Genomic DNA, 13,744 nt, shown 5'->3' on the forward strand with positions numbered 1-13,744 from the left:
AAAACCTCAAATAAATAATAATAATAATAATAATTCTAGCAAATGTAAAACTGAAAAAGAAAGAGAACTGGTTTATCAAGGAGAAAACAAAGAAAATGAAATAAACATCCAGTAAATAGCCTAAAGGTATTTTGAGAAAGATGTACAAACCTAAAAAAAAAAAAAAAAAATCCCAGTCAACTGATTAAAAGATATGGTGATGGTGATGGGAATTTTCCCTTTTCAGTTTCCCTTTTCCCTTTCCATTAGACCGAATCAAAGGCTATTGATCAACTATTGAACAAATGTGTCACATTTTATGAAAATATCAGAAAATTTTGAAAAGGTGTCAGTTCATTTTCTTGTTAATGAGAATTACACGCTTGTTGTGAAATCCAGAGATTCTGCGCAGCTCCTCGCTTCGGGAAACCAAGAACATTTATGACCAGCTACTCAACAACAAACACATTCCTGTTCCTCAAAACAGATGGAGGACAGAAGAAACAGATGAGGGAGAAATGACTGTTACATGGAAACCGCCTCAGTTTGGTGAGGTTCGGTATATGATATATCTAAGACAGGAGTAAATGCACTAAAATAGTATAGTATAATATATTTTAATAATAAAATTAGCCTGTGATATTTATATAGATATTATTACAAATTGTAAATTAATTGTAACTACTTATATAATTGACAATTATTATAAATTATTATAAAATAAATATTATAACTGATCATGTCCCAATCTCAACTGTACGATAATAAAGGCATCCACAACAACAAAAATATATAAATAAAATAAAAATAACAGCTAATAGCTGTGTAACAACACAAGTAAATATTTAATATTTTCAGGATGTCAGAACAAATATTGAACATGTTTCGTCATTGTTTGCTCTACTTAATTTACCCGAAAAAATGCTCTTGTTTAGTTCCCTGTCAAATCACCTGCCTTGCAAACATCTGTGAGTGAAATCTGTGAGTAACTGAAGTGGGCACACATATGGAGAGCACAGTTCCAAGGAAGAGTAAATTACACTCGCCCCGTCTTCATGAGCACGCAGTTGTGCGGGGCGAAAATGCCAACTTCGAGGTGTGGGGCGGTCGAGGTGTGTGCGTCATTGAGTGCCATTTCGCTTGGCAATGGCAAGGCATTTTTTTGTAACTTTGCACGAGGTTACGCTTCTGAAGATGCAAAACTTCAAGGCAACTCTGGCCGAGCAGGTACGTCTGTACCGGCATCTTACCAGCACCAAGTTTTGCGTTTGTCCAAATTCTTTGCTTACATTTACAAAATTAGCCTACAAATGACGTGAAGGCCAAGTATGGTAACCCATGCATTTAATCCATCCAAGTTAGTGCACACATATTAGGAGCAGTGAGTAGTGAACACACACACACTGCAAACTGTAGACACACACACACCCGGAGCAGAGGGCAGACATTTTTTGCAGCGGCGCCTGGGAAGCGATTGGGGGTTTGGTGCCTTGCTCAAGGGCACCTCCGTCAAATAAGCCTTTTTAATGAAAATAAAGGTCCATGTTTAATAAAAATGTTCATGAAAAAAAAAAAAAAAAAATGTAATCAGAATACACACAGACTCACTGTCTACACCTATTTCTAGATGCACAAAGTTACCCAAGTCATGTTCCTGGAACAACATCCATATCCCTTACCCTAAACCTGACACCCAACCTAACATACCTCTAAATATCAGAGAGAAATGTTGAGAAATGTTGCTGCAATGATGGTCCAGGATCAACAAAGATGTTGAACCGGGAACATGACCTATATGGGCAAATCATTCCAAATACTGTGGCTACACCAAGTGAGGTCATATTGTGAACCAAAGAAAGTAATTCTCCTCTCGAAATCTCTAAAAGAACTTCAACTTCATATAAACTTTGAAATGAGATTTTTTTTAAATCCAACCTTGATACACTGGGGATAGGGATGGAGAATTGCAAAGAAAATGCAGAAAGGTGGCAAGGATGGTTTACTGAAGAGTAAGAATATTTTGAGATATTTTTGGTAAAGGTTTGGGGTTGGTAAGATTTTGAAATAAGTCTCTTCTGCACTTGTAATATTACAGTTTAAAATAATTGTTTTATTATGTCATTTATTCCTGTGATGGCAAAGCTGAATATTCAGCATCCAATTTCTTTTAGAAAAAAATTCTGACCCCAAACTTTTGAATGGTAGTGCAAATACCAGATCATTAATTTTGGTATAAATAACAGTTGAAAGTTAAAAAGAGCCCTTTATTTTGACGATTTACCCTTCAGCTGTGGTATGAAATCTCTGAATCAAAATCATTGTTGAAACCCTAAATCAAATTATTTATAAAAGAAGAGGTTTTGATTTCAGGGCAAACGTTTAAAATAGAGATATCAGCATTTGGACAGTAACAGGACCCAAAAGAATCTGACAACCAAGGGAGTCCAAATCTAATCTAACCCAAATTCCTAGCAACTACATTCCAAAGCAGTCATTCAATCCGATTTTGTCCAACCAATTTAGTCTAAAAGAGGGAAGAATCAAAATGCCAGGTTCTTTGTCTCTAGCATGAGCTGTATCGAATAATGTGTGGTTTAGGTTTTCCAGTAAATTTTTATTACAGTCACAACTAAACAGGTTCCTCATTTACCCCCTGCTTCATGTCTTAAAAGTCACTCAATTCATATGGATTCATTTTACAATCTCTTTATGAACTTTTTGAAGCATCAAAGTGGTAGTTGAGTAGACTGTCAACAGACAGATATTACTCTTCATATGTGTTCCGAAGATGAACTAAAGTCTAACGGGTTTGAAGCACAATGAGGGTGAATAAATGATGACAGAACTTTCTTTTTTGGGTGAACTAACCATTTAAACAAGACAAATTATGTTTTTGAAAGGCATTACAATGCTAAAATATGTAAAGATTCTAAAACACAGACCATGTGTGAGAGCCTCCGAAGTAAGCGTCATCTTTTGATTCTCATCTTAAATAATATGGTTTAGCCAGTAAGTTGATGCTAAAGCAATTTAAAGTAGACAAGGTATTATTTACGACCATATTGTTGATGATGACTGATGCGATTTACAACAAATAGTGTTAACTAAGAGGGAAATATGGAGTGATTGAGCGGCTGTGTGGATGGAGATGGATGGTTGAATGATAACCCCCCACTACCTACTGGCTTTGTGGAGGCCAGTGCTATTAGCATGTCCATGTAACAATAAATCGCCAATCCCACACACACACACACACACACAAACTCACGCACACCCTTAGCGCTCCACAGCAATGATGGATGGGCCCCTTCAGGCCTGTGTTGGAACCGGGGTGTGTGTCGCTGTCAGTGTTCAAATTAAAAACCTAGCCCCTCCCAGAATCCCTCCCAAACACCTTGACTGAAGGGGAGGACACACACCGCGCACACAGAGGAAGCCAGAGTTTTGTTTCTGTAACCTTTGACTCCTGAAGCCCATCAATAACCTCCCAGCAGCACAGAAGAGAGGGAGGGTGGGCTGCCATCCATCTTCATTGGAGGAGAGGAGAACGTGCGCTCGCTGTCTCTCCTCTCTTCCCTAATCACTCCATCTTCTCCCACACTCTCACTTCACTTTCACTCGCAACCTTTTGTCTGTCAGTTCTCCCTCTTTGCATTCAGTTTGTCTCCTGTGAATCTCCATGTTGATGTACAGGAAATCAGGATCTACAAATTGTCCAAGTTGAGATTTTAACCGAAGCAATTGAAATAGTGTCAATCTAGGGTCATTTCTGCTTCTAAAAACATTTAAAGAGATAATATTTGCAAGAATAATACAGCACTGAAAACTATGAAATATAAGGTTTATATACTGTTCAAAAGTTTGGGGTCAGATTTTTTTTTTTTTTTATGTTGTTGAAAGAAGCCACCGAGATTTATTTGATCAAAAATACAGTAAATAGTGTGAAATATTGTCGAAATTTAAAATAACTTTTCAATTTAAAATATTTGAATTTATTCTGAATGTTCAGCATCAATACTTTAGTCTTCATTGTCACATGATCCTTCAGAAATCATTTTAATATGGTTTTAATTTGGTTTCTCATTATTAACATTGAAAATAGTTGTGCTGGTTAAAAATTTTCTGTAAACCATGATTCATTTTTCAGGATTCTTTGATGAATAGAAAGCAATAAAAAATATAACTGTTTCGCAACACTGTAAAAGTCTTTACTTTCACATTTAATCAACTTAATGCAGTCTTAATTAATAAACGTATTACCTTCTTTAAAGAAAATCTTACTGACCAAAACTTTTGAAAGGTAGTGTATACACATTACATGCAAATCAATAAACCAACAATGCAAAAGTAAAAATTAATCAAACTAACCATTAAACCAAAACCCGGAGTTACGAGCAACAGAAGGTTTTGATATACATAAATCGCTCAAGTTTCCCTGATTACAGAATACAGTTTAGGTGTTTATATGACACACTGATGATTATTAGGCCTTATAAGGCCTAAGTATTTTTGCAGTGGGGTTCAGCCATCCCAATGCAAAAAAAAAAAACAAAAAAAAAAAAAAAAAACACTTGCAGCTGTGATCAGTTAGTCAAGTGATTGTTGGTCACTGTCTTGGTAGGAATATAAACTGTGGCATAAAGAGAGAGAGACAGACTGAGATCAGTTCAAAGATCACCATATTTCCATAATCAGTCTGATATGAAGCCGTGGCAGACACTATGCAAACACCCCGCCACAGTTCTTTCCTCTTCGGCTTTTTCATCTGACCCATTTGCAAAAACAATCACAGATTTGAACAATAACTTATATAAAGGCATATAAACATGCAGGTTATTTTTAACTCTCTTCCGTAAGAGACAAAGATCCATGGGTGACATGCTATCAGCTTTTATCTGTTTCTTTTTTTTTTTCTTCCTTTCTGTTCTCAGCAAATGTTTATTATAAGCTCCACTGCACGCGATGTTGTCTCTCTCTGGATATTGAGACAGGAGTGAGAAAGTGACCTCACCTGACCTCTGCTGCTCTGGCACACGAAACATGGACACTTTTGTCTAGATGCATTCGATATCTTAGCTAATGGAGTTGGTAAAGCAGAAATATTTCTAAAGTGACATTCATTATCAAACTGCATTTCATCCCATCTTGGATTGTTGTCAAGGTTTGAAGATTTTGAAGATTTTCTAAGTTCCCACAGTGGTGTTTGTAAACTCAAGGTCTGCCTCGTGAAGTGTTTGTACATTTAACAGACACAAGCATATACAAGTGTGACATTCGCCTACATTTGCAAATAGAGGAGATCTACAAGTAATTCACTAAAGCTGGTGACAAACTTTTTCACGTGTAAAATAAAATTATAATCATGTCATACAGATTTACTTAAAGTGCCCGTATTATGCTATTTTAAAGGTTCCTAATTTTGTTTTGGAGGTCTCCTACAATAGGTTTAGATGCATCCAAGGTCAAAAAACACTATCATTTTCTCATTTCTCAAAGAGTCTGAAAACGGATTGTTTGAAGATTCAGTCTCTCTAAACACCTTTCCGCAAGCAACTCTGCTCTGATTGGTCAGATGGCCCAGTCTGTTGCGATTGGTCGAGCGCTTACAGTGTTTATCGGAAAACGAAACGCTCATACACAGTGATTCGAATTATGGCGTCAGTTTTTCCGTATCAGTTCCAGCACAAGTCCAAATTTTGAAGTGTATGAAAAGCTGATTCGCAGCGCTGAACACAAACCGAACTCTTCCAGGCCCCAACTACAGTTTGAGGAGGGGTCAAATTAGACGTCGTTCACGGGCATCAAATGATGACCATAGGTGGGCATTATGCAGATCTGTTACAAAGTTACAGGTATGTAACAGGAAGTGAGACTCAGAATCAAATCTTTCTTTTAGGAGACAATAACTTTGTCACACACACTGATCTTTAAAACTTTGCAGAGCTTTTACATTCACAAACAGCTCTATTACACACTGCATGAAAGTATAGGGTCGGGGTAAGTCAGGGTAAGATGATCTGTAATCTTGATGATCTGATCTGTTTCTGACAGATCATCACTCTTCTTTTTCTTTGTAATGGCCCATTTGGGGACACAGGACAATCTTTTTGTTCTGCTAAAAACAACATGCAAATGTGAAGCCTGATCTTGATCGCATCATCTCTTCCCTTCTCTCTAACATGTGCAGAAAGCTCAAAACTACACAAGTCGTTCAGCCACACACTGCTGTTAGGATACATGCGGTCAAGAAAGGATAAGATATCAATATATACAAACTTCAGTAGATCTTTGTCAGTGAATTCTGTATTTTTTCCAACTTTTGAACTAATGAATTCATGTAAATCAGGGGTCTTTACCATGGGTCCACAACCCACAGCAGTATGGCAGGTTCTTTTTTTAAACAAAAGCAAAATACTAAGTTAACTTTAATCAATGCCAAACTTATCAAACTAAATGCTTCATTGAATCTTCCACATTAAACTGTATCAAGTAAAATTAGGAAATGTACACATATGAGGCATCAATAATCAATAACTATAACTGACTTTGAAGGTGCTCACCAAAGCTGCTTTTATCAAAAATACAGTAAAATCATAAAATTGTAAAATATCATAAAAACAAATCAGCTTTAATTCATTAGTGTCCTTTACCCTTCAGAAATCATTCTAATATGCTGATTTGGTGCTCAAGAAACACTTTTTATTATCAATGTTGAAAACAGTGCAACTTGTGCAACAGTGCAAACTTTGATCGTTTTCCAAGGATTATTTGATGAATAGAAAGAACATTTGAAATTGAAATCTTGTTGTAACATCTCTACTCCAATCAATTTAATGTCCTTGTTGGGAAAAAAAAAATCTTACCGACCCCAAACATTTTTAACGGTTGTGTATGTACTGTATTTATAATATATGGAGGTCCCTGCTTCGTTTCTCTATCCATTGAGTGGTCCTTTGCCTGGAAATGGTTGAAGAAGGGTTAACTCAGTGAATGTGACTTCAAGACATCTTGAACTGACAGTGGAAGTGAAGTCACCATTGCCTATTGACAGCCTATTGAAGTGTTAAAAGAAAACTTTCCAAGAGGACTGGATTACCAGATTCCCTTACCATGGGTTACAGTATATGACAAAAGGATAAGTCATTCAAGCAAGTCCTTTATCTTGGGTCGTAAGAATAAACAATTCATCTTCAGTTTTACATTTGGCTCAACAGGGTCATAGCTGCCAGAACTTCCGAACTTCTCCATCGGTCCCGGGCCGTGAGGGAGGGAGACGGGCGCTGAGACCGGCAGTAGGAGGCAGGATTCATCATCCGGTTATAAGCTGGCACGGCTCGGTTCCTGAACCCCAACAAAAAGCCTGTCGCGCTCAAGTGAGCCCCAAAAGATTTGTTTTGCCCGAATCGCTCAAATATTGTGGGGAATCAACAGACCCAGAGGGCCACGGTGTCTCATCTGAGAGGATGAAGAAGCGGAAAAGGAAAATGTGTTTGTGGTGTGGTCACAGTTCAGTAACGTTTTCCACACACAGAGATAAATAGTGGTAGCAGGGGGCATCTCTCACTGCATGATGGGACAGTGACTGCACAATATTGGATAAGGCAGGTTTTGTGCCATAATGAAAAGGAAGGAAATGAGGGAGAAGAGTTGTGTGTGTGCCGTGTACTTCAAATGGTTCTAGGTCATATAAGGTCTAATCTAAGAGTCACTGACCACTTTCATATTCCATCAAGACTCAGAGTGACTTCATCTAAACACAGACAGACTGGTAAGATAAAAGTATAAATACTTTAGTGAGTCAAAAGTATTTACAAAATGTATATATTCATGTACGTCACAACAAAAGCCCATTATCAGATTCTGTCACTGTTTATAAACATTTATCAGAGCCATGGACATGATGTTAGTGCACATCTGGACCAGTGTTAATATTGTTAAAACTATTACAAATTATCTTCATTAATTGAAATAAATTAAATTTAAAATATAAATATTTGATGAAAAGCTTAAAAATTTGAAATGTTATCTTAGTAACTAAATGAAATAAGAAAATACAATACAAAAAATACAAATAAGTTGAAATGCTAAAATTACTAAAACTGAAATAGATATAAAGCTAAGTAGAGATATAAAAAAACAAATACAATTATAAAACCACTTAAATTACTAAAACTAAAAAGACAACTTAAAAAATAAAAATAAAAGCTGATTCAAGATATTATTAAATACTATAATGGTCTACTGAAATAACACTGATCTATTGGCAAGGCGCTTATGTGGAACACACGGGTCACATGTTTCCATTCTGCAATTCCGCTATTTTGTGCCAACTGATGTGCAGATGCAAAATAAAAGTACACAGTCTCGATTTATTACATATTTGTTGGCATTTGCAGAATTTATTAGTATTGTAGTATTCATTAGTGGTTTAATATAACAATCTGTACAGTGCATCTCCCTCTCTCTCTCTATATGTTCTCTACAATCAGAGCTGTCTGCAAAGGCTGAATGTTCTCATGCACGCTCACTCTCATACACCAATGCACATCCATTCCCTGGTCACACGTCCAAGGCCAGGTGCTGTGCGGAAAACACATGAATCAAATATTGGCATGGAAAAAAAAAAAGTCAAGGCACAGACAAGAAGAGCTGAATCCAGAAAAACTGCTTATGGTGCTTGTTCTGTCCCTAAAACTGAAGAATTCCCTTTATAGTTTAATCATTTTGCACCTACTGTAAGGGACAGGCTTCAAACATACATCTTTTGTGCCAGTAAAAAGAAAAATGAAAGAAAAAGAAAACTCCCGTTAAACAAAAACAAACAAAACAATCCCTCAGTTCAATTTGAAGAGAGAATATAATATTGCACCCTCATTCCTATGAGGGAAAATATCAAAGTTATGGCAAGACGTCACCGTTTAAATACAAAGAGCCATTTAATATTAGTTTTAATGTAAAGCGGTGTACAAACTCTGGACCGTTTAAATGTGCTGACATTAGCCTGCTCTTGTATAATGTCTTTATCTCTAAGACATTATAGTAGGTTCCAGGCCTTACACATCTTCAGTCAGTTCTCGCATTGAATGCTATATTTGCAATCAATGAATACAAGAAACTTAAGCCTCTATTCTGCACATTGGAAGTCCAATCAAAAACAACTTAACCTTAATCTGGCCATTTTTGTGACAATAGTAAACTAATTGTTTCCAAAGCTACCACACAACTGTCATTCTTTAAGGTATTAAAATATAATCTACGTCTTGGCTGTAACAGACTAAAGCTGGAGTATGTCTAGTATACAATTACTATGCATTAAATATTTAACAAGGGCAGTAACTGGATTCCCTGTATTGAGAACGCCAACAACAAAAAAATCCCTCATTATGATCTGCACTCACATGAACCCTTGACCCATCTGTGAGAATATGAATCTATCTTCTCACAGATATTAAAGGGATAGTTCACCCAAAATGAAAATTCTGTCATCAATAATTCACCGTCATGCTGTTCCAAACCTGTGTGACTTTTTCTTCTGCAGAACACAACAGAAAATATTTTGAAGATGGTTGGTAAACAAACAGTTTTGATTCCCATGGGGGGAAAAAGATGCTGAGACATTTCTCAAAGTATCTTCTTTTGTGTTCCACAAAGGAAAGTAAGTCATACAGGTTTGTAACATAATAATGACAAACATTTCATTTATGGGTGGACTATCCCTTGACAAATTATGACAGCAATATTCAAGCATAGTTAGTGTTCCAATTTCCTTTAACTTTGCAGCAATTTAAGTAATATCCACACTACAGTGCAACTGTAGTTGTCAAATTCAAAAATAAGATAAATAATACTTTAGAACTGTTGTAAAGGCAATTCAAATTGAGACAGGAAGTTAGTGTGACAAAAGAACAATACAAGAGAATAAAACACAACAAAAACCAGTTTCAAAGAACAAAATGTGATTTGGTGTCCTTTATGTGTTCTGTTAGTACACAGGAAGACATGGACACCATATCACACAGGCACGGGATGGTTTAGCAGGTGCACCTTTCAGAGAGGAGCATTAATATGTGTATGTGTCAGTCCAAGTGTCTTTGTGTTAAAAGAACAATATACCCAACTAATGTAGATGTGCAAGCGTAGTCTGCACGCTCTGATGGTGGCAAATCATCAGGACGTGGGCCGTCTGCTGATGCGTTGGCTTTCTCAGGCTTGGTTGGTGGCGATGAGATTTTTCAGCTGTTTGACAACAGTGTCTATAAGCTTCTGCTTGTCCCGTTCGTTTTTACGGAACTGAGCGAACATGTTGTTCTTGCGGCTGGTGTCCTTCATCCTGCACACAATGAATGAAGCATATCAGATCATTAGATTACAAAAACAGAAAAAAGGAGGATGCAAAAGATTGGGGTTTTTCACTTTGATAGTTTAGACTTTCATGTACTGTATCCTCAGTGTGAAATGCTCATAAAATGAGAACAAAGAGAGTACAGAGTATGTAAATGTAGAGTACAGAAAATGAAAGAGTAGGATGGCTTCACTAAAACATAACCTTTCCAAATTCGTCACTCATATGAAAACTAGCCAAGGAATATGATGAGACAGGGTGGCCACTTAAACTCAAATGTAATGTTGGTCACAGGGTGCTGTACCACTAAAGAGCTCAAGGAAGGGCACAGACTTTAACTGAGACTACCATTGTGTGGTCAAGAAAGACATTCCAAATGGTGCTTCCATGCAGGAACCTTGGAGCAGACTTGCATGGAGGTTCTAATGATCCTGCTCACTTTCCTGCCGCTTGTGCCAAACGCTCATTCTCAGTAGCTTGGAGATCACTGAGCCAATGCATGCACATTCCTCTCATTCGCAACCGGCCAAACCGTGGCAGAGCTAGGCACCAGAGTTTGACAAAATACTGAAGTGACCCATCATCATTAAGGCATTGAAAAAAACACATTCTTTTATTCTGCATAGTCTGTAGTCCTCTGCTTTTAAAGAAGGCATATCTTGAAAAACAGGATTTTCCTTGCTCGTTTGATACTGAAAAACAAAACAGCAAATCATCAATAAAAACTAAATGTAAACAGAAATCATTTACACTACTGTTCAAAATATTTTTTTATGCTTTTAAAAGTCTCATGCTAACCAAGGCTGCATTTATTTGATCAAAGTCAACTGTAATATTGTCAACTTAAAATAGCTGTTCTCTATTTTAATGCATTTTAATTTATTCCTGTGATTGCAAAGCTGAATTTTCAGCATCATTACTTCAGTGTCACATGGCCCTTCAGAGATTATTCTAATATGATGATTTGATGCTCAAGAATCATACCTTACTTCTTATCAATTTTGAAAACTGCTTAATAGGGGTGGGAATTTTTAGGCACCTCATGATCTAATCCGATTCCGAGTCACGATCCGATTCCAAAACGATTTTTTATTTTTTATTAATTAATTAGTTTACTGACTTGAAAATCTTAAAATCTTTTTTTTTTATTACATTTGTAATTATATGAACTTTTTACAAATTAAAAATATAAATTAAAACAATTTTATGTTAAGAATTGAGAACTGAACGTTCTCCATTCAAGAGCTGATGATTTTTCTCTTTCTCAGCTTTACTGATGACATCATAGACAGCGGGAGATCTAATAAGCTGTATCCACACTAATGCACAGATCTCTTTTAATTTAATGCATCCTTGCTGAATAAAATTAGGTTTTTTTTAAAAAGATCCTACATTTTTGAACGGCAGTGTACATATGGAAGTTTAAAAAGTACATTAGCAAAAACAGCCTGTTTAGGGTTAGACAGTGGGTAGAAAATGGCAAAACTAAACTTTGTTGAAAAAAAAAAAACATTTAATTAAAATTTACAGACCTTTCAAACACAATGCAAGTTACAAATATTGTGAAAAAAAGAGTCACTCTGTTACAGAAACAATTTCATGATCACCACCAGCCACAAATCCAATCGTTCTTTTTCTATCAACTCATCCTGCGAGTCTTATTCACTAAATGTTATTAGGCGAGATAGCCATCACCACGGACACATATCTGTATTGCCATAGTGAGCATCACTGCTTTTTTACAGAGCCGCCTGTGATTACCATGGTGATAAGAATCACCACCGCCTAGTGAGGAATGCTTGCTTTGTTGAGCATGAGAGTTTGTGACTCGCTTCTGGAGTTCAACAAACAAGTGGAGATGGAGGCGGACAGAGTATTAGAGAAGTGATTCTCAACTGGTTTTGCTTCAGGCAAGGATTTTACACTGGAGATTAGCTATCGACCTGACCAAAAAGCAAAATTGTTGATTAAAATGATTAAAACGACAGACTGCACTCGGTTGCCGATAACTCATTCCACAAAACATTGTAGGTGGCACAAACCATGTTTTGCTCCATGTTTTTGACGATGAGGGCACTGGCCTTATGTGGATAGCTGCTATGGAGAACTAGAACTTTTGAAATTGACATTCACAACAGTCTATTAATTTTCATAATTAAGAATGTAGTAAAATAAATTTAAATTGCAACATGCAACTTTTAAATTGCATTTTTATTAAGCATTTACAAAACTATATCAGGGTAGAAACCATATTTGTGTCGCTGTCTATGACCCCATCAGAACAGCTTGTAACACATTTCTGGGTCATAACCAGTGCTCGAAGCGGGCCGGTACGGACTGGTACGCAGTACAGGCACTTCTATATTTTAAGCTGTAGCGTACCCTCACTTGCATATGCACTTCTCACATGTTGCCGGTACCAGGTTCCACTGTAAATTTTTCGCTGCGTTCACTCCTCATCACACTATTGTTTTCCTCCAGCGAAAACAAAACTAAACAGAATTAATTTTTTAAATTAAAACGTATTATTGTGGATGTGGCATTAGATTAACATCATGCACAGAAATGATTAAAGACACAATCACACTGTGAAAATGATTTGTTGGTTTAAATTAAAGTAGCCTTACCTGGTTGCCTAAAGATTTTGAGTTCATTTAAACAAAAAAATTAAGTTGATACAAAGACAGAGATTAGTTTATTTAACAGAAACTCTAACAGTTATGTAATCTGAACAATGTTTATGAACCCAAGCTGATTTGACAAAAGATTCGTGAAAAATCATAATTTTGTTTACAGTGCAGTGGCAAACAGCACTTGGTCAATGCACTGATTTAAAATGCTTATTTTAGATAAACATCATGTAGATATTTAGTTGTACTAAATAATGACCCAGCAGCTGATTGTGATATTTATAGCCTTAGAGTAAAGGGATTTGTGGTTTTTGATGTCGCTTTGAATTATCGAATTGGCAAATTGCAGATTAAACATATTGCCAATCTAGACAATTAACCTAATATAAGATTTGTCTATATTCTAAACTAATATTAATGAATGAGACAATATATTTAATGTTTTTATTAAAAACTACCCACACCCAACTGAGTTTAATGCGTTTCCATTTTATATTTTTCCTCTTCTGGATGTACAAAAATGGGACATTTAACCAGTTCCAGTAAAATATATTGCCCATCCCTGCAATGAGGTGATACACAACCACATCACTGCTTCCCTGACTTCACTTCCTCAGTTCAGATGCTTCCTCCACTTACAAACAATCATGATTTTATTGGATGAGGTTTTTTTAAACAAACTAAAACTCATATTCTTATATTTAATCTTCATTTCCCCTCTCTAAGTAACTAAAAAGCCTTTTCTTTTTAAGTACACTCCAATAAACAAAACTTTTCTCTTCAGCGAACAGGT

At 36.3% G+C, this 13,744-nt stretch overlaps 1 protein-coding gene across 6 annotated transcripts in view; it reads right to left on the minus strand.

Moving 5' to 3' along the window:
• Nucleotides 1–8,329: 8,329 nt before the first annotated feature.
• The window catches only part of exoc6b (exocyst complex component 6B), a 94,472-nt gene continuing 89,057 nt past the window's right edge, over nucleotides 8,330–13,744 (minus strand). For 4 of the 6 annotated variants that reach the window (XM_081358866.1, XM_081358861.1, XM_081358864.1 and 1 more), the window contains one exon: nucleotides 8,331–10,309. In XM_081358866.1, coding sequence (XP_081214992.1) covers nucleotides 10,183–10,309 — 127 coding nt within the window. In that variant the 3' untranslated portion in view covers nucleotides 8,331–10,182. Of the gene's footprint in view, nucleotides 10,310–13,744 lie in introns of all 6 variants that reach the window. The other 2 variants (XM_081358863.1, XM_081358862.1) reach the window with 1 other exon arrangement.

The sequence above is a fragment of the Scardinius erythrophthalmus genome (genome assembly GCF_964197995.2).
Source record: "Scardinius erythrophthalmus genome assembly, chromosome: 2".
NCBI classification, from domain to species: domain Eukaryota; kingdom Metazoa; phylum Chordata; class Actinopteri; order Cypriniformes; family Leuciscidae; genus Scardinius; species Scardinius erythrophthalmus.